The 21,273-nt window shown below is 43.2% G+C and overlaps 1 protein-coding gene across 8 annotated transcripts in view; it reads left to right on the forward strand.

Annotated features, from left to right (window-relative positions):
* PDE8B (phosphodiesterase 8B) overlaps positions 1–21,273 on the forward strand; it is a 378,976-nt gene that overhangs the window by 280,722 nt on the left and 76,981 nt on the right. For all 8 annotated transcript variants that reach the window (XM_030846195.3, XM_060295913.1, XM_060295912.1 and 5 more), the window contains 3 exons: positions 730–870; positions 2,415–2,503; positions 4,629–4,689. In XM_030846195.3, coding sequence (XP_030702055.1) covers positions 730–870; positions 2,415–2,503; positions 4,629–4,689 — 291 coding nt within the window. The remainder of the gene's footprint in view (positions 1–729; positions 871–2,414; positions 2,504–4,628; positions 4,690–21,273) is intronic.

Consider the following 21,273-nt stretch of genomic DNA (forward strand, 5'->3'; position numbering starts at 1 on the left):
GGGAGGTTTTTGCGGTACGCGGGCCTCTCACTGTTGTGGCCTCTCCCGTTGCGGAGCACAGGCTCCAGACGCGCAGGCTCAGCGGCCATGGCTCACAGGCCCAGCCGCTCCGTGGCATGTGGGATCTTCCTGGACTGGGGCACGAACCCGTGCCCCCTGCATCGGCAGGCGGACTCTCAACCACTGCACCACCAGGGAAGCCGCTGCCCAAGGCTTTTAACTTAATTAATTCTTCAGTTAGACTAGAAGCGGCCCCAAGCTAGAGCATTGGTTAATAGACAGTGGCAATTATCTATTAATAATATCTAGATGCGAGAGATCGAATTGCTTCTTTGTAGAGAGGTGACTAATAGAAGCCACAATCTGTTGAATGGAGTTCTAGTTAATTTTTATTCTTTTTTTCTGAGTTTTTTCTTATTTCATGGGTGGTACGTGATGATTAAGGCCCACTGGAGGCTGGCACTAGCAGATAAAAGCTTCTTGCTCTTTTTCTGCTGAAGAATGTCTTCCGATTTCCCAGAGGGCCCGGGGTGCTGGGATGGCAGTTGAATTAATGCATTGCTGCTCAGGAGGGAAGCACCTATTCCGGGGGCATTTGGGGCTTGGGGTTCGGGTCAGCACCCCCATCGGAGAGTGCTCGCCCAGGGCACGTTTCCTCTGTGTCCCAACAAGCGTTCCTGCGAGGCACACAGCACCCTGCCCTGACCTTTAACCGCTTCCCGTTCACAGTATGTCAACCCAGCCTTCGAAAGGATGATGGGCTACCACAAAGGTGAGCTCCTGGGGAAAGAACTCGCCGAGCTGCCCAAAAGTGACAAGAACCGGGCGGACCTTCTTGACACCATCAACACCTGCATCAAGAAGGGCAAGGTAAAAAAATAGAGAGAGAGAGAGAAGGGCAAGGTGGGTGAAACCGAAGCAGTCCACAAACCCTTCCCCAATGCATTTTTTCTTCTGTGAGTTTTTATGTCATGTCTTTAACGTTGGCTTCTTTAATAACGTTGCAATTAAGTGAAAAATCCTTTATGTTTGCAAGATGAGTTAACTTTTGAGTTAATTTTGGATAGCAAGCGAACCTCGTGCTTATCCTGATGGTATAGAATCTGGTGATCTTGTGTAAGGAAGTTTCTTCCTTCACATGAATGAATCTCACCTGTCATGGCTGGAATTTCATACCTATCTCTGAGGAGAGCTGTTCTATATTTTTTAGTTTATCCAGTGTTTTGGGGACCAAGAGCATTTAATATCAGTATTTACGTGTCTTACAGGCCCAGTTTTCGGTCAGTTTTCCTTTTTCTGCTCTCTTTACCCATCACAGTTCAGTTTGTCCAGCGACCTCCACTGCATCCCAGCAGATGAAGGCAGTAGTGCAGGTGCAGTGGGCATCTCTCCACAAGCCTTCCTTTCCAGAGGAGCATTGCTCTCATAGCTGGAACTGCCTTTCTTTTAATCATTCAGATGCTTTCTCTGATGTGAAGTAGTTAGATAAGCATTGTATTTATTTAATGGGGGACCATTTTATAGAAATAAAATGTTTGGCTTATATATCATGGCCAAAATTAGTAAAAGAAAAGAACATTGGGGCAGTGAGACTGAAAAGGAAACAGGACATTGTTAAGTCCTCCAAGAATTCTGCCTGGAGAGTACTGCCACACATCTAGTGACCCCAACATGCATACCAGTTAGCCATCCTTTGTGAGTGTGCGGGCAGAAAAAGGCTGCAAAGAGTCTCAGGTCTAATTCAACCACTTCCTCCCAGAAATAGTGGAGGTGCCACAGGCCCCCCGCCTTGAGGTCACCGGGCTCTTTATCCTAGCCGGTTCCTCAGGGTCGGGCCACAGCAAGTCTTCACGCTCCGCTTCACACTCCCCATCCATGGAAACTGCCAGGAGCCAGATTAAGCCCAGAGAAGGCTTGGCTGGAGGCCCGATAGGATAGTAGAAGGATGATGGGCTTCAAGGAAAGTTAAGAGATAAATTTATAACCACATTTTTCACTTTCTCACGTGGGCACATTAGTCAGCATCTCTGAGCCTCTGTTTACCTATCTGCAAATGAAGGGTGATAATATCAAGCTCACAGGTTGTTGTAAAGATCTCGAGAAAGACCTCAGAAGAACCCCTTGACCTGGTGCCCCTACACCCACAGAGCTGAGAGCAGGAATGGCATCCACTGCTCAAGTGTCCCAGAACCAGGAGGGGCAGCCCCTGGTGGTGGGCTTATTGCTCTGGTGGGCTCCGTGCACTGTGACCATGAGCCTTACGTAGTCACCGTCGTGGTGGGTGCAACTCTGGAGCGGTATTTTGTGGAATGTAACAAAAGCATGTGGGAACTTCATGGCTGAACTTGATGAGACCCTCTGTAGGAGCCACCGAATGCCTGGACAGAAGGATTTTAAGAGCTCTCTTTATGTAGGAGTGGCAGGGGGTTTACTATGCCAGACGGAAATCCGGCGACAGCATCCAACAGCATGTGAAGATCACTCCAGTGATTGGCCAAGGAGGGTGAGCGCCAACTCTTAAACTCTTGTTTTGAGGGGCCTCTGTGGGTGTTGGGTTTGTATATGGAAATGCAAGTGTGTTAGACCCACAAATAGTAGGATTGGGTCTGTACGTAGTACCTGCCGAGGACACCTCCGTGTGGCCGGCAGCAGCCCCAAAACAACACAGGCTCTACTTCTGCTTGTGGGCTCTATGAAGCATTGCTCCGACTGTCCACTTCCGCCTGATGGTCTGGGGGTCCACTGTCCCCACGCCGCAAGGAGCTCAGTTTCTAGGCTTTTCCCTGTCATCACAAAGACCACAGAACAGCAGGGCTCGCTGCCTCAGCCCCACCTGGGAGCCGAGCTTCTCTCCTTGAGGCACCGGCTCTGTGATGATTCTCTCCAGTCCTCGGGGCTTGTTCCACAGGGAAGACAGAACCCTGGGGGTCATGGTTAGGAGAAAAAGGTGTCTGACCAGAAGCTGAGACATCTGATTCCATGTGAATCTCAGGTTACCAGAGGAGCCTGTTCATTTGCAGAGAGATAAGGAAAATGCTCAATTCCATTTCCTTCTCCCAGTTACATTTTGTGAGAAGGTTTATGGAGCCAGACAGGACCCCCTAACAGTACATCACTGAGGAGCCTTCGTAAACAAGCCTGAAGGTCAACCAGCCAGCGTCATGGTACAGGTTCACAAGGGACACACGCTGTTGGGTGATGTTTTGGAAATAGAAAAGGAGCAGTTATGGTGCGAATAACCAGCAAAGAGAGCCCTGTCTGTGACTCTTATTGTGTGGTTAGAAAACGTTCTGTAGTCAGCAAAGTGTCTGTAGGTTGTTTCCGCTCCAATTTTACTTATTTGTTAGTTTCAAAATTGTTCCCCCCTCCGTTCAGAATCCACTGTCTCATGTTTCCTGCTACTTTGCTTCACTCCGCATGGTGGGGACGCTGGTAGCCCTGACCAGGGGTTTCGAGCGCACAGAGAAAGGCCCCCAAAACCCTCCTGAGCGCACAGGCTTCCGTGTGGCCGTTTCCACCAGCGGTCAGAGCTCTGAGGCCACGATGGCCATCACATTATCGTTTCCAACCATCATCCTTAGACCGTCTTCTCAAGCTAAGATTCACTGTGTGTGTGTGTGACCAGAATTATTAGGTAACAAGGTGGAGGAGACCGAGTTATTGTTTGGTTATTTCTGTCAGAATGAGTTTTTCTGATTTTTCTGATGTGACAGATAAGAGCAAGAAGTTCTAGAGCCCAGAGACAGTGTTATTTTTTCCCCCAATATTTTCCCCCAGTGAGCTGTCAAAGGAAATTCTTAACTAAAAGTAGGAAAATTTTACCTCTTCCTATTTAGTGATGCTCACTACAGAATAACCAGGACTCTTCAGAGTCCTCCAGAGAAAACTGAACCAAAGAGGAAGACAGACAGAGACAGAGAGACAGAAGCAGAGACACAGAGAGAAGAGACTCATTACTATAAAATCTAACATAGTCCTCTGTAATTCCAGCTTCACTCAGTAGAAAATCTACCTTGAGCTGATCGTTGTGCAGGACTAAGGCACCTGTTGTCTTTCCCTGGTGTCCTTGTGGTAATGAGCAACACCACAGGCTGTTTGGGGATTCTGTCCATGATCTTAAAACAAGAGGGTTTTTCTGTGCCTGAAAAATGCCATCATTTATGATGACCGGGCTGTGAAAGAATGTGGAATATTAAATGTAAAAACAACAACCATGAACTTTGGTCATTGTCCAAATGAGTCTTTGCCTTCTATATAAGCTGTAAAAGTATTAGTGTCAGCAGAATTAAATCCCATTTTAACTTAAAGTCTGGAGTAGCATTTCATCCTGTCACTGATGCTATCTAGGAGCCAGGCCTCAGGAGTTGGTTAGAAAATGAAGTACCCATTAGGAAAGTGTTTCTGAGCCAGCTGTGATTAAAAGGGAAGCCCAGTTTCTGAAGGCATGTGTGGGCTGTGTGTGAAAAAAAATGCATCTTTTATAGACTGTGTTTTGTCAGAATTTAAAATCTGCCCTAGAATGGACCCTGGAGTTTTACTTGAAGAAGATTCTGTTGACGTTTTCATTTGCTAATTTGTTGAATCATCTCATATCTGACTCACTAATAACTGATTATTTATGTTATTAGGAAAATTAGGCATTTTGTCTCCCTCAAGAAACTGTGTTGTACCACTGACAAAAATAAGCAGGTATGGTATTGAGTTTGCTTCATTTACTCTGTCGGCTTGACCATGCGTTCGTTACATTCTCACCACGGTTCTCTACTTGTCTTTCTCCGTATCTTACTGTAGTTGCCAATTAAGAAGCTTTATGGCAAAATTAGGCCCTTAGACAAATAGTAAAAGAAAAAATTCCCCAGCGAGCCTATACACTTTATTAGTAACGCATGTCAGTTATGATTTAGCTTGTGACTGTGCAGCTCAGGACCAATATATTTTATGAGAGCATAAAATTTTTCCTCCAAATAAAAAATGTTCTAATTTGCTACCTTAATTTCTTAAGTGAAAATTATATGTGCATTTGAGCATTTCACCCCTATAAATTCATGTCAAAAACAAAAATCATTTATAATTAGTACTATGATTTTTTTAAACCATTATATCATGTAGAACAATATATTTGAGTGTTTTCTGAAGTAACAGAATTTTAGTAAGTTGCTGTATTTAAGAACTTTTTTAGGTAGTTTTATCACAGAGAACAACGGTATTGATATTTTTCTTTTTTTTTTTCACATCCTTATTGGAGTATAATTGCTTTACAATGTTGTTAGTTTCTGCTGTATAACAAAGTGAATCAGCTAAATGTATACATATATCTCCATATCCCCTCTCTCTTGCGTCTCCCTCCCACCCTCCCTATCCCACCCCTCTAGGTGGTCACAAAGCTAATCTCCCTGTGCTCTGCAGCAGCTTCCCACTAGCTATCTATTTTACATTTGGTAGTGTATATATGTCAATGCTACTCTCTCACTTCATCCCAGATTCCCCTTCCCCCTCCCCACGTCCTCAAGTCCATTATCTACGTCTGTGTCTTTATTCCAATCCTGCACCTAGGTTCATCAGAACCTTTTTTTTTTCTGATTCCATATATGTGTGTTAGCATACAGTATTTGTTTTTCTCTTTCTGACTTACTTCACTCTGTATGACAGACTCTAGGTCCAACCACCTCACTACAAATAACTCAATTTCGTTTCTTTTTAAGGCTGAATAATATTTCATTGTATATATGTGCCACATCTCCTTTATCCATTCATCTGTCGATGGACACTTAGGTTGCTTCCATGTCCTGGCTATTGTAAATAGTGCCTCAGTTAACATTGTGATACATGACTCTTTGAATTATGGTTTTCTCGGGATATATGCCCAGTAGTGGGATTGCTGGGTCACATGGTAGTTCTATTTTTAGTTTTTTAAGGAACCTCCATACTGTTCTCCATAGTGGCTGTATCAATTTACATTCCCACCAATAGTGCAAGAGGGTTCCCTTTTCTCCACACCTTCTCCAGCATTTATTGTTTGTAGATTTTTTGATGATGGCCATTCTGACCAGTGTGAGGTGATACCTCATTGTAGTTTTGATTTGCATTTCTCTAATGATTAGTGATGTTGAGCATCCTTTCATGTGTTTGTTGGCAATCTGTATATCTTCTTTGGAGAAATGTCTGTTTAGGTCTTCTGCCCATTTTTGGATTGGGTTGTTTGTCTTTTTGATATTGAGCTGCATGAGCTGCTTATATATTTTGGAGATTAATCCTTTGTCCGTTGATTCGTTTGCAAATGTTTTCTCCCATTCTGAGGGTTGTCTTTTCATCTTGTTTATGGTTTCCTTTGCTGTGCAAAAGCTTTTAAGTTTCATTAGGTCCCATTTGTTTATTTTTATTTCCATTTCTCTAGGAGGTGGGTCAAAAAGGATCTGTGATATTTTTTCTTTTTGGTTTATACTTTAGTACTGGATTGTGTGTATTGTCACTTCATGCTGTAAAGTTTGTTGATTAAAAAGTATTCAACAAACATAATTACCAATGATCTATTTTTAATACAAATCTATTTATTTTATTTAGGTATTATTGATGTGCTATATTATATGTTTCAGAAGTGCAACATAGTTATTCGCAATTTTTAAAGGTTATAGTCCATTTATAGTTATTATAAAATATTGTCTATATTCCCTGTGTTATACTATATATCTGTGTAGCTTATTCATTTTAGACATAGTAGTTTACACCTCTTAATTCCCTACCCAATTTTTCCTCTCCCCCTTTCCCTCTCCCCTCTGGTAACCACTAGTTCTCTATATCTGAATCTGTTTCTTTTTTGTTCATTCATTTGTTTTATTTTTTAGATTCCACATATAAGTGATATCATAGAGTCTTTCTCTGTCTGACTTATTTCACTGAGCATGATACCCTCCAAGTCCATCCATGTTGTTGCAAATGGCAAAATGTCATTCTTTCTTATGGCTGAGTAGTATTCCATTGTGTGTGTGTGTGTGTGTGTGTGTGTGTGTGTGTGTGTGTACCTCCAGTGATCTATTTTTGAATATCAAACATGGCCTTTGACTTAGATGAAGATTTTAAAAGAAGGGACAGTGTCTCTCAGGGACATGAAGGGCTTCAGGGCATAATCCATTTTAGTGTAACATGTCAGAGGCTTGGGAAGTGGTGTGGGATCAGGAGGAAGCCTGGCCAGGCAAGGAAGTAAGCTGGGGCATGGCAGACCCAAGATGCCTGGGCTCCTCCCAGTGAGAAGGCAGCTCCAGAGGGGAGGAGACTCAGTGCAGTGAGCTTCCAGCTGGTGCCTCAACCCATCGAAGGTATCCATGTCCATCTGCTTTTTTAAAAAAAAATGACTCAGTATTTGTATAGACTGTGAAATGATCACCACGGTAAGTCTAGTTAACATCCATCACCATATGTAGTTACAAATTTTTTTTGAGAACTTTTAATATCTACTCTTAGCAAATTTCAAATATGCAGCATAGCATTATTGACTATAGTCCATGCTGTACAGTACATCCTCAGGACTTATTCATTATAACTGGAAGTTTGTACTTTTTGACCTCCTGCATCCCGTTTTTAAAATTAATTAATTAATTTATTTATTTATTTTTGGCTGCCTTGGGTCTTTGTTGCTGTGCGCGGGCTTTCTCTAGTCGTGGCGAGCGGGGGCTACTCTTTGTTGCGGTGCGTGGGTTTCTCATTGTGGTGGCTTCTCTTGTTGCAGAGCATGGGCTCTAGGCATGCGGGCTTCAGTAGTTGTGGCTCGCAGGCTCTAGAGCGCAGGCTTAGCAGTTGTGGCGCACGGGCTTAGTTGCTCCACGGCATGTGGGATCTTCCCGGACCAGGGCTCGAACCCGTGTCCCCTGCGTTGGCAAGCGGATTCTTAACCACTGCGCCACCAGGGAAGTCTCCTGCATCCCTTTTACCTAACCCCCCCACCCCCACCTCTGGCAACCACCGATCTGTTGTCTGTGTTATGAGTTTGAGGGTTTTTTTACATTCCACATATTAGTGATAACATATGGTATTTGCCTTTCTCTATCTGATTTATTTCACTTACCGTAATGTCCTCAAGGGCCATCCATGTTGTTGCAAATGGCAAGATTTCCTTCTTTCTTATGGCTAAATAATATTTCATTGTATGTGTATATACCACATTTTCTTTATCCATTCAACCATCCATGGTTGTTTCCATGTCTTGGCTATTGTAAATAATGCTGCAGTGAGTATGGGGTTGCATATATATTTTAGAGTGAGTGATTTTATTTCCTTTCGATAAATACCCAAAAGTGGAATTTCTGGATCATATGGTAGTTCCATTTTTAACTTTTTGAAGAACTTCCATGCTGTTTCCCATAGTGGCTGCACCAGTTTACATTCCCACCAACAGTGCACAAGGGTTCCCTTTTGTCTACATCCTTGACAACACTTGTTATTTTTTTACTTTTTGATAATAGCCATGTTAACAGGTGTGAGTTTATATCTCACTGTGGTTTTGATTTGTATTTCCCTGAAAACTAGTGATGTTGAACACCTATTTGTATACCTGTTGGCCATCTGTTTGTCTTCTTTAGAAAACTATCTATTTAGATCCTCCACCCATTTTTTTATTGTTTGTTTTTTTTGCTGTTGAGTTGTATGAGTTCTTTATATTTTTTTAGATGCTAACTCCCTTATCAGACATATGATAGGCAAATATTTTCTCCTATTTGGTAGGATATCCTTTCATTTTGTTGGTGGTTTTCTTTGCTATGCAAAGCATTTTAGTTTTATGTAGTCCCAGTTGTTTATATTTGGTTTCTTTGCCTTTGCTTCTGGTGTCAGAAAATCACTGCAAGACCAACATCAAGGAGCTTATCCCCTATGGTTTCTTCTAGGAATTTCATGATTTCAGATTTTAAGTTCAAGACTTTAATCCATTTTGAGTAGATTTTTGTGTATAGTGTAAGATAGTGATCCAGTATCATTCTTTTCCATGTGGCTATTTTTTTTTAATTTATTTATTTTTGGCTGCATCAGGTCTTCGTTGCTGCACACGGGCTTTCTCTAGTTGCAGTAGTTGCGGCGAGTGGGGGCTACTCTTTGTTGTGGTGCGCGGGCTTCTCATTGCGGTGGCTTCTCTTGTTGCGGAGTACGGGCTCTAGGCGTGCAGGCTTCAGTAGTTGTGGCCCGTGGGCTCAGTAGTTGTGACTTGCAGGCTCTAGAGTGCAGGATCAGTAGTTGTGGCACATGGGCTTAGTTGCTCTGCGGCATGTGGGTTCTTCCCGGACCAAGGATGGAACCTGTGTCCTCTGCATTGGTAGGTGGACTCCCAACCACTGCACCTCCAGGGAAACCCTCCATGTAGCTATTTAATCCAACACCATTTACTGAAGAAACTATTCTTTCCACCTTACATATTCTTGGCTCCTTTGTCATAAATTAATTGACCATATATATGTGAGTTTATGTCTGGACTCTCTATTGATCTACATCATTAGATACATTGAACTATCTATGCAGATAAATATGTGTCTGTTTTTATGCCAATACCATACTGTCTTGATTACTATAGATTTGTAACATAGTTTGAAATTGGGGAGTGTGATACCTCCAGCTTTGTTCTTCTTTCTTAAGAATATTGGAAAAATATTCTAGAATAGGAAAAGGAATCATGTACTTTTTTGTAAGATTTAGTTCAACATAAAACGCCTCCTTCAGCACTGAGTGTTTCGTCTGGAATCAGGAAATTTTCACTTAATAACATAAACTCATGCAGAGAGGCAAGTCCTTGGAGACCTCTGGGAAAGGAGGGGAACTGACTTTCACAGGAAAAAAATTCTCCCAACAGCAAAGTTTAGACATCACAGGAGGAAGAATAAAGTCCATGTGAGAGGTGACATGGGTAGCGGGAGAATCACATGACATTCTGATGGCTTTTTAGAGACAAACTAGTGAACCCAAGCAGTGCAAACCAACTGCTATGAGCTGTGAAGCCACAATGCAGGACCCAGGCCCACTTGGGCTTGTTCACGCCCATCCAGAAATGAGTCGAGTATAGTCCACGTCCAAAACCAAGCAGAGCCTCCCCCACCAGCCTAGCCTTCCTCCTCCTCCTGCCCCGCTTTGCTGTTTAGTGAATGGACCCCGTCTCCTGTCACCATTTCCCTGCAGCTCCATGTGCCCAAATTCTAGCAACCCTCCATGGTCCAGCCCAAGAAACATCAAGTTCCATCTCCCTCCTCGAGCCTCCAAAGTACCTTCTTTGCTGTGTATCACGCCCACCATCGTGATGGCTACTTGTGTGCCTCACTGCCCTCTCCTCTCCAGCAGGGTCCCTGGGCTGTGCTTGTCTTTGTGTGCCCATGCTGCCTGGTGCGTAGTAGGCCCTCAAGCTGTTGGTGAGCTGGAGTGGACTTGAATGTCTCGGTCCTGGCCTCCTGCCACCTGTACACTCTTCCTGCTTCACAGGGAGAGTGGGCAAGTCCTTAGCACAGGACTCAGGGATGCAGAAGAAGAGGGGCCACCTCCTCTTTTCTGGGGCTCTAAATAGAAATGTCTTTATTGCCGTAAATTAGCTGCTGTTCTGAGAAGGCTGGAAATGCAGGGGTCAGATATCCTGAGCCATTGACGTCACCTAATCGTGCTGCACTGGCCTAGAGAGACACTTAGATTTTCCAATAACAAAGAATTTTTATATCTCTGGCCAGACACACTGTTTTTCCTTCTCATTAAAGGAGGCTGAAGTGAATGGTGATGGGTCTGTGATGGGAAGCGCTCCCTAGAGGGTGGGAGCAGCCCGTCTGCAGGTGGTTGTAGTGGCGCGGCTTTGGGGTTTAGCCCTGAAGTCAAAATCCACCCATGGGTTTGCATTTTAACAAGGAATGAAATTGGAAGCCAGGCTGCTGTCTGCTGGTGGTGCTTTTCATCAGCAAAGATCTTTTTTCCTCTGTGAACCCTGTAGCTTTTTGCCAAAAGGCTGGAAATGCCCTGCGAGGTTAGTCTGCTGTAAACACTGTCACCCCCTGCAGCACTCACACATTTTCTCCCCAGATATGCATTAAACACCTGTTCTGTGCTGGCGCCAGGGACACGAAGTCTCTGCCCCAGAAGCTATGGGGCCACAGACAAATAAACAGGACACATTTCTAGAGCACAGTGTTGGGAGGTGTGAGACAGGTGCTGCAGAAGCACAGAACGCAGGACTGAAGGAGGCTGGCTAGGATTTTTTTAGGTGTCATCTAGGACAAAGGGCAACAAGCTACAACCTACAGGCCAAATGTGGTCTGTTTTTGTAAATAAAGTTTTATTGGCTTACAGCCACATTCTTTTTTACGTAGCGCCTGAGGCTGCTTTCATTCTACAACAGCAGGGTTGAGCCCATACAACAGAGACCATGTGGCCAGCAAAGCCTAAAATATGTACTCTCTGGCCCTTTACAGAAAAAATTTGCCAACCTCATTTCTAAAAGATAATTTTCTTTCTTGAATTTCCCACTTTCTTAGGTCAGAGACCATCTGCCCCGCCCTCTGGAAGGCCTCCCCCGCCTCCATGCATGCACATACTTCTTTGAACACCCTTTGCCTTCCTGGCATCCCCCGCACCCTGGTTCAGAGCCTGTCACAACCCCTTTATACCAGTGTGAGAACTTAGTTCCCCTGAGGCTTTGCCTTTTCACGAGGTCCAGGTCGAAATCCAAACGCATGGCTGAAGCTCGAATTTCAGACATCTGCAAGCACGGTCCAGGAGTTGGACTCACACAGGGGAAGGAGGCTTCCAGGATCCCAGCTTTAAACCAGCTCCTCCTAAGCTGGCCTGGTCCAAGGAGAGGGGATCTCCCCACTGCCACCCCCATAGTGTCCGTCCCCAGCCCAGTTGCAGTACGGCCCCCATTCTCACTTCTCCAAGCCTTGGCCATTAGAATACGGGGAGCACAGCACTCTCAAAAGCCAGCAGCCAGTGGCAGGCTTGGAGCCCTGGAGTGAGTGTGGGGTTGCAGCTGGTGGTGTCCATCGTACTGTATCATCTGGTCTCTGTTCTCATGGTGGGGGGTGGGGGGTGACACACAGGCCACGGAGAAGCCTCAGGGAGATGCACGTGTCTCGTGTCCAGTAAGAGGAAGTCGTTCTCTTGTGAAGTCAGGAAGCACAGCCCACCCAATGAGCAGCTCCCGAAAATATTCCCTTGGTCAATGGGGCTATAGCAGGAGAAGGTCATAGCCAGGCTCAGAGGAAGTGGTCTGCTTTCTGACTAATCAGCGTTCCAGGACAAAAGCTGGTTGAGAGCAGACTGAGACGAATCTGACCTGGATTTTGCACAGGGCTTTCCAGAGCTAGACAACAGGGGTTCCTGTCTTTGGAATTTCATTGACCACCACCTCACCCTCATGACAGGAAGGTTGTTTCAGCCCTGAGAAATAGGAAGGACATAATCTCTGAATGAAGAATAGCTATTTAACATGAATCAGTTTGCCTTAGTTGAAACCTTGTTTCTATCAGTGAAAACCTACGTAAGCGTCGTCACAGCCTGACATTAGTATGGGGACAGGCATTTGGAAGTCACTGCTTTAAAAGCAGTTTCACGCTTGTAACTTATTTGGGGATAGAAGAGGCAGAAATAGGGGCTGAGTTGGCCAAATTTGCAGTAATGAAACTTTGCTTTGAGATAAGCTTTTTAGGGTTCATACTACTATGCCATTTTATACAAGGGACTTGAGTGTGCGTGGATTTTGATATCCATGAGAGCAGAGGACAACTAGGAGGGTGGTCCTAGAACCACCCTAGAATAACAAGGAATGACTGTATTTTGTTTTATAGTAAACTATTTAATCTTGAAATTGTTGTAAAGATTAGGGAAAAATAGAACTTTACTGTAATAATAATGCTTAAGACAAAACCTGTCAGAAGTGCCTAAAACAAGATACAAGGACATAGAGTGTCAGGGAATAAGAAAGGGGAAGGAACAGGTCTTTAGTTTTGTGAAGGCTTCAAGTAGGGAAGGAGGGACTGGGTCCTGAAGGCAAAAGCAGTGGAAAGTTTTAAGGGATCCGATTAGGCTCAACATAGGAAAGAATTATTAGAATTGACCAAAGTTTGTAGCCTTATCAGGTAGTGAGTTCACCACCACGGGAGGTAATCAAATAGCAGTAGAGTGAGCTTTCAGTGGGAAAAGCTGTCTAGGGAGGTCACTCATTGGCCAGAGGTTAGACTAGATCAGTGGTTCTCCAAGTGTGGCTCCCTGGAGCAGCAGGGGCCCCAGGAATTTGTTAGAATTACAAAACCAGACTACAGAATCAGAAATTTGGGGGGTGGTCCTGGGCAGTCTGTTTTAATAAGCCTTCCAGGTGCTTCTAATTCACTCTGAAGTTTACGAGATACTGGATAAGATGAATGACTTCAAGACCCTGATAATGTGAATTTGGAATATTGGTTCATGAGCAGAGGCTGTTCCTGGTTTAATATAGTCAGGAATGCTTGTTTTCACTTCTGGCCCTCCAGCTTTCCCCTCCTGAGCATGAGGCCCCTGACCCAGGCTGCTCAGAATGTTGTGTTGCAGAGGACCCCCAGCTCTGCCCCAGGCATGCCCAGCTTGTGCCCTGGACCTGCACGTCCCAGATGGAAATGTGGCTCAACAAATGGCGATGTGCTCCAAGTGTGAACCACGTGCTAGATTTCAGAGACTTAGTATGAAAAAGAATGTAAATTAGCTTATTAAAAATATCTAAGTCCCATGTTGATAACATGTTGAAATGATAACGTCTCGCACATATTGTACTTAAAATATTAATTTCACCTGTTTCTTGTCACCTTAATGCAGCTACTAGAATACTTAAAATTACGTATGTGGCTTGCATTTGTGGCTCTCACATTATTTCTGTTGGGGGTCTAGCCCTTGCCTTCCAGGCCAAATCTTACCCCGAATCCAGCTCTTTGCGCCCTTTCGCAGGCGATAGAGGGGCTCAAAGAGCTACACACACAGTCTAGCTTCTGTCAGTGAGTCGGCTGCAGACTTACTGAGCCTCCCAGGAGAGGAGGCTGTAACCCAGGCCCCTAGGAGTGCTTTCCTCTTCCATGATGGGTGCTTAAGCACACGTTCAGGGACCATTTTTGTTCAGGGAGGTGTGGGGGGCGCCTTCCATTAGTTCTCCAGCTGACAGCAGAAAGTTAGCTGTCACTTTCTAGAGCTATCGGGTGGACAGTGGGAGCTCTGGGTACCACGCCCTCCCACCCACTGCCCCTGTGGCCCTTGCAGTCCCACCCCAGACCGGCCTTCTCTTGGGTGAGTCTCGCCCCTCGTTGCCCCTAGGCCTCGACTCTCCCCACGTTTGCCAGGGTCAGCTCACCCTCATCTTTTCCTTCCCAGCAGGTGGCTTGGCTGATAGCCCTCTTCATGATTTGGGGGCCTCCCCCCAGCGTGCACAGAATAGGGGCCTTAATGCTCAGAGAGCCTCATCCCACTGCATTCTCGGTAAAACAGGAAGAGCATGGCTGTTGCAGGCAACCAGGAGAGAAAGATGGGTAGAATCACTTGCTGGTTTCTTTTCATTGCTGATCCCTGGTGATAAAAACAAGTTTTCAGTGTATCCTAAATTCCCAATATTTGAGATGTGTCCCATGGGGGTTTTGTTTCGTTTTGTTTTTTTATTTCTTGTGTTAACATATAAAAAGTATCCATAGAAACAAGGTGGGGAGAATTTTTTCTGTAGCCTCAATACATTTATTACTGATGCCACTTTGTATTTCTAACACCATTATAATTCTGCATCCTAAAAATACATTCTGCAGGTTTCTGGTCTATCTAGAACCTCAGCATCTAACTAATTCAACTTGGATTTTGTTAGCGTGTCAATTTTATCCTCACTTTTACTTAATATTGCATTACATGGAAAATATATCAAATGATCCAAATGTGCTCAGAGATATGCTTCTCCTGCCCATAAGTACACATAATTACAGAGTCGTTGGGAAGATTGTCTAGCCCATTTCTCCCCCCAAAATATGTAATATATGTCATCTTAAAATGATTATTGTCTAGATTATCTATGTCGCATGTTTTTGAATAATGTAGACCCTTTGCAGCTTCCTCGTCCTTCAGGACTCAGTCCAGCTTCTTTTCCCTCCAAGAATCTCCCCAAGCCTGCCCGCCATCTCTCTCCCCACCAGTGAAGGTGACGGTGACACTGTTTTTCTGCATCGTCCATTCCACTGTTAATCTTATGCTGCTTTGGGTAAGTTCTCACTTCCGGCCACTGTGTGTACCCAGTAGATAACAGGAAAATATTTTGAAAGCTAATTTTTATTCCCTAATACAGTAACCTTTGGAAGGCATAAGAAATCAAAGATACAGCTCTGTCTAGTCCCAAATTATTATTACATGTAGAGTTTTCATCTGTATGTAGCCAATATACATATCACATGCCATTGCAGAGTATTTGCTGTGTTCTCCCAAGGCGCACATCCAAGTGTGACTTCCTGAAGTGGGAGAAAAAGGACACTGCCACTGAAAACATGACTTCAGTTTGCACTGAAAGTGGCTGTTCATGTTTAGAGATGTATTTTATCTAATCAGTGTACTACCACGGTACTGAGTTTGTACATATGTACCTTACTCACAGTAGGTGCCCCAAATATTTGTTGATAGATTTGGTAAAACCACTAAGTAAACATTTTTCCATTTAGCTTTAGTACATATTTACACGGAGCTATTTAAAGAAAGGGCTCCAATATTGCAAAACCACAATTTTTCCTGAGAAACCATGTTTGAACAGCCAAACCCCGAGCAGATGGGAATGGAGTACCTGCGGGGTGTCTGAGCGTAAGACAACTAGGAGGTCCCAGCAGGGAACAGGCCCGCATGCTGAGAATTCAGCGATGCGATTACATGTGTGAGAAAGTCTCGGCTCACAGGAGAGAGAGGCGACCGCAGGCCTGGCGCTGCTGGCAGCTGTTGTAGCTGGGCACGACAAACTTCATGAGACCCCACACGTCTGAAGCTGAGAGAGCCACCTAGCCGACAAGGGAGGGGACTGACTGAGAACATTCTGGGCACGTGTACCTACCCTGAGCCCCGTGGGAAAGGAGGCTGACTCGTTTCAGGTAGACACATGTGCTCTGCGGCTCGTGGCTAGCGGGGCAGCAGACCTGGGGTTGTCTGCCCTGCATGGGGGTGGGGTTCTTCTGTCCCGGCTGGTCTCTTCTCCTGTTCTCTCCGCCACGGTGTAGGTATTTATAAGACACCTGACCTGTGGTGGGGACAGCTAGGAGGCAGAGAATGGGAAAAACAGAGGGGAAGGCACTCAAAGTCCTGAGCCGGAAATCACGTTTCCCTCTGTGTGAAACCTTTCCTGCCTGCTCACCTGTAACAGGCTGCCCCGATGGCGAGGCCCCACTCAGGTGAGCCTCAGGACGAGAGGCCTAAACGTGAAGAAAAATTCGTTTGACTTAAGAAAGTAAAATAGGTTTGCTGATGAACGGTAAACAGACATAGCTGAGTGGTTTCTTAAAAATTAACGTTAGCTCTTTATCTCTGACACGTTTAAGACAACTAGGATTTAAGGAGGAGATTCTATGTTGGCCTTTGGGAAGGAGGAGTTCCCCACCCCCCAAATTTAACTAAAATTCCAAAGGTTGTATTTTTGTATGATTTGTGTCATTCAGACTATTGAAAGATATTCTGTTCACTGTGGAGACTTAAAATAATTCAGCACAAGAAGATTTTATCTTACCTTAGAGCTGATTTAGGTTAAAGTTTTACTTATTTACCTATTTTTATGCAATTTATGGGAATTAGCAATTGATAGGAAAGTTTTCTTTTTCCAAAGCAGTAGTTGGTGTCTGTCTCCTCAGAAGGCATTAATTCAGTTCACATTGAGAACTTTTCAGGCTGGGACACATGCTCAGCCTAAGCTGGGCATTCATTCCTCTATTCATTAAGCAGCAATTCCCTTCCAGCACTTTGGCCCAGTGGAAGACACAAGGGTGGATGAGAATGAGGTCACCACGTTTTACCCCATATCGGCGGAAATCCGTGGCTTGGCTAATGGGACCCCCCATTCCACTCAACCTTGCCCCGCGCCCCCCAAACCTGGGAACCACCTTCAGCAACCTTGCTTTCCTGATCCCCCTGCATCCTCAGAGCCACTTAGTTCTGAAGATTGTGTCTTCCTAACAACGCTTGACTTCATGGCCTTTTCTCCAGCCCCGTCCCACTTCATTTCATCCCATGGCGGCCTCTGGTTGTCCTGCACTAGCCTCCTAACTGCTGCAGGCTCTTGAGAGCTTACTCTTTAATTTTCTGGAGTTTTGTGAGGCATTATTAAAATTAAATTATAGAAGCACGCAATTATATAAATTTTTAAATAGGTAATAAGGACTCAAAATCTACAACTTACCGTGTTACTAAATTTTACTGTTAACTATGCTGTTGAGGTTACTTAACATTTGTTTTATCTGCATGGTGGAAATACAATATAAAGTTGTGCTGCACACGCATCTTCCCAACCCCTCATGTTCAGTGACATGTTGGTAGCTTCAAAGAGCCATGGTGGAAATCAGATCGAGGAAATCAGCAAATGCTACAAATTCGGACTTTTTTTTTTTTTGCGGTACGCGGGCCTCTCACTGTTGTGGCCCCTCCCGTTGCGGAGCACAGGCTCCGGACGCGCAGGCTCAGCGGCCATGGCTCACGGGCCCAGCTGCTCCGCGGCACGTGGGATCCTCCCGGACCGGGGCTCGAACCCACGTCCCCTGCATCAGCAGGCGGACTCTCAACCACTGCACCACCAGGGAAGCCCTGGACTTTTTTTTTTTTTTTTTTTTTAGTAAAACACAGTTTATTATTTTAAGCGCTCTTAATATTATTGTGGTGAAAACAGAGAACCCCCTCCCCCTCCAAACATTGTTTAATTTAATATTTACGTATTTGTTAGCTGCTCACATCTTAAAATTCCTTCTACAATATCATAAACCCATGGAAAATTCTGAACCGAGAAATTCATTGTAGGAAAAATGTTCAGGCAAGGCATGGTTTACATGGATAAAAATCAAACAATTTAAATCCACGTTTGTGACTTAGTCTAGATCACAATTCACCTGCGTTGGCTCAGACTTTTTATTATTTTTGGCTCAGACTTTTTAAAACTGAGGAATTACTGACATAGAACACAGTATTCGTTTTAAATGTACAGCATAGTGATTTGATACATGTCCGTTGCAAAGTGATCAACACAGTAAGTTAGTTAACATCCATCTCGACACAGTTAGAAATATTTTTTTCTTTTGCTGAGAAAATTTAAGCTCTACAATCTTAGCACCTTTCAAGTACACGATACAGTATTGTTAATTATAGTCACCATGCTGTACATATACATCCCCAGGACTTATTTATCTCATAACTGAAAGCTTGTATCTTTTGATCACCTTCACCCATTTCATCCACCTCTCAATCCCCCACCTCTGGCAACCACCAATATGTTCTCTGTATCTATGAGCTCGGGTTTTTTGTTTTTAAATTCCACATATAAGTGATATCTTATAGTATTTGTCTTTCTCTGACTTATTTCACCTATCATGAAACACCGTCAAGGTCCATGTTATTGCAAATGGCAGGATTTCCTTTTTTATAGCTGAATAATAATCCATTGTATATATAAACCTCATTTTCTTTATCCATTCATTCATCAATGGACACATAGGTTGCTTCTATGTCTTGACTATTGTAAATAATGCTGCAGTGAACATGAGGGTGCATCTCTCTTTTCAAGATCGTGATTTCATTTCCTTTGGATAAATACTCAGAAGTGGAATTGCTGGATCATATGATAGTTCCATTTTTAATATTTTGAGGAGCCTCCATACTGTTTTCCACAGTGGTTGTACCAGTTTACACTCTCACCAGCAGTGCACAAGGGTTCCCTTTTCATCCTTGCCAACACTTGATATTTCTTGTAGTTTTGATAATAGCCATTCTAATAGGTATGAGTTGATATCTTGTTGTGGTTTTGATTTGCATTTACCTGATGATTAGTGATGTTGAGCACCTCTTTGTGTACTGGGTGGCCATCTGTGAGTATTCTTTGGAAAAAATGTCTATTCATATCTTCCGCTCATTTTTTAATCAGGTTTTGTGGGGGAGATTTTTGCTATTGAGTTGTATGAGTTCTTTATGTATTTGTAGATATTAACTCCCTTATCAGAATGATGATTTGCAAATATTTTCTCCCATTCAGTAGGTTGCCTTTTCATTTTGTTGATGGTTTCCTTTGCTACGCAGAAGCTTTTTAGTTTGACGTAGTTCCACTTGTTTTTTTTTTTTTTGCTTGTTGCTTTTGCTTTTGGTGTCAAATTCAAAACGTCATTCCTAGGATCAAGGAGCTTGTCCCCTATGTTTTCTTTTAGGAATTCTGTCATTTCAGATCTTACGTTCAAGTATTTAATCTATTTTGATTTGATTTTTATGTGTGGTGTAAGACAGTGGTCTAGTTTCATTCTTTTGTATGTGACTATCCAGTTTTCCAGTACCATTTATTGAAGAGACTATCTTTTCCCCCTTGTGTGTTCTTGGATCCCTTGTTGTACATAAATTGCCCATATATGTATAGGTTTATTTCTGGGCTTTCTGCTCCATTTATCTATGTGTCTGTTTTTATGCCAATACCATACTGTTTTGAATACTCTAGCTTTGTAATACAGTTTGAAATCAGGAAGCATGATGCCTCCAGCATTGTTCTTCTTTCTCAAGGTTTCTCTGGCTACTCAGCGTCTTTTGTGGTTCAATACAAATTTTAGAATTGTTTGTTATATTTCTGTGAAAAATGCCATTGGAATTTTATAGGGATCGCATCGAATCTGTAGATTGCTTTGCGTACAAAGGACATTTTAACAGTATTAAGTCTTCCAGTTCATGAGCATGGAATATCTTTCCACTTAATTGTGCCTTCCTCAATCTCTTTCATCAGTGTTTTATAGTTCTCAGGGTACAAGCCTTCTAACTCCTTGGTTTAATTTATTTCTTTGTATTTTAATGCAACAGTAAATGGGATTTTTAAATTTTTCTCTTTCTGATAGTTCATCATTAATGTACAGAAACACAACTGATTTTGTATATTGATTTTGTATCCTTCAACTTTACTAAATTTGTTTATCCTAACAAATTAGGTTAGAAATCTTTTAGGCTTTTCTACATATAAGATCATGTCATCTGAAAATGGAGACCGTTTTACTTCTTTCTTTCCAATTTGATGACTTTTCTTTTTCTTTGCTAATTTGTCTGGCTTGAACTTCCAGTAGTGTGTTGAATAAAAGTGGCAAGTGTGGACATCCTTGTCTTGTTTCCAGTCATAGAGGAAAAGCTTTCAGTTTCTCGCCACTGAGTATGATGTTTGCTGTGGGCTTGTCATATATGGCCTATATTATGTTGAGGTACATTCCCTCTATACCCACTTTTTTAAGAGTTTTTTCACAGTGAAAAATTTTATATTTAGAATTAGTCTGGATTCAGTTTAGATGATCCCAGTTTTGTTGGCAACAAAAGTTCGGAGCCAGTCAAACAAATGCCTCCTTCGCTTCATCAGGCCAGATCAGGGCGTTGATCTTGGCTATGTCAGTGTCACGGAATTTCTTCACAGCCTGTTTGATCTGGTGTTTTTCGGCCTTGAAAACTGCAATAAACACGAATGTGGTGTTGTCTTCTATCTTCCTCATGGCTCACGGGGTGGTCAGGGGGAAGTTGATAATGATATAGTAAAAGCTTGTTTCTCCTGGAGGTGTTCTTCCAAGGATATCTGAGCTGCTTTCAGAGCTACAGTGTTTTAGGCACTGGAAGCTGGGTGACGTGTATTGTTCTTTTGTGGCTGGGAATGACTTTTAGCACTGCTTTCTTAGCCTTCAGAGTCTTGGCTTTGGCAGAGACCGGGTCTTCCTTCTTCACTTTTTGTGTCCTCTTTCTGAAAAGTTATTGAGAGCTTTTATCATGAATGGATGTTGAATTTTGTCAAGCACTTTTTCTGCATCTATTGAGATGATCATATGATTTTTATCTTTTGTTTATGTGGTGTATCACATTCATTGATTTGCACATGTTGAACCATCCTTGCATCCCAGTGATAAATTTCACTTTATCATGGTATGTAATCCTTTAAATATACTGTGGAATTTGGTTTGATAATATTTTGAGAATTTTTGCATCTATGTTCATCACAGATGTTGGCCTGTAGTTTTTTGGTTAGTGTCTTTGTCTGGCTTTGGTATCAGGGTAGTGATGGCCTCATAAAATGAGTTTGGGAGTGTTCCTTCCTCC

This window comes from Globicephala melas, chromosome 3 (genome assembly GCF_963455315.2).
Source record: "Globicephala melas chromosome 3, mGloMel1.2, whole genome shotgun sequence".
Classification (NCBI taxonomy): Eukaryota; Metazoa; Chordata; class Mammalia; order Artiodactyla; family Delphinidae; genus Globicephala; species Globicephala melas.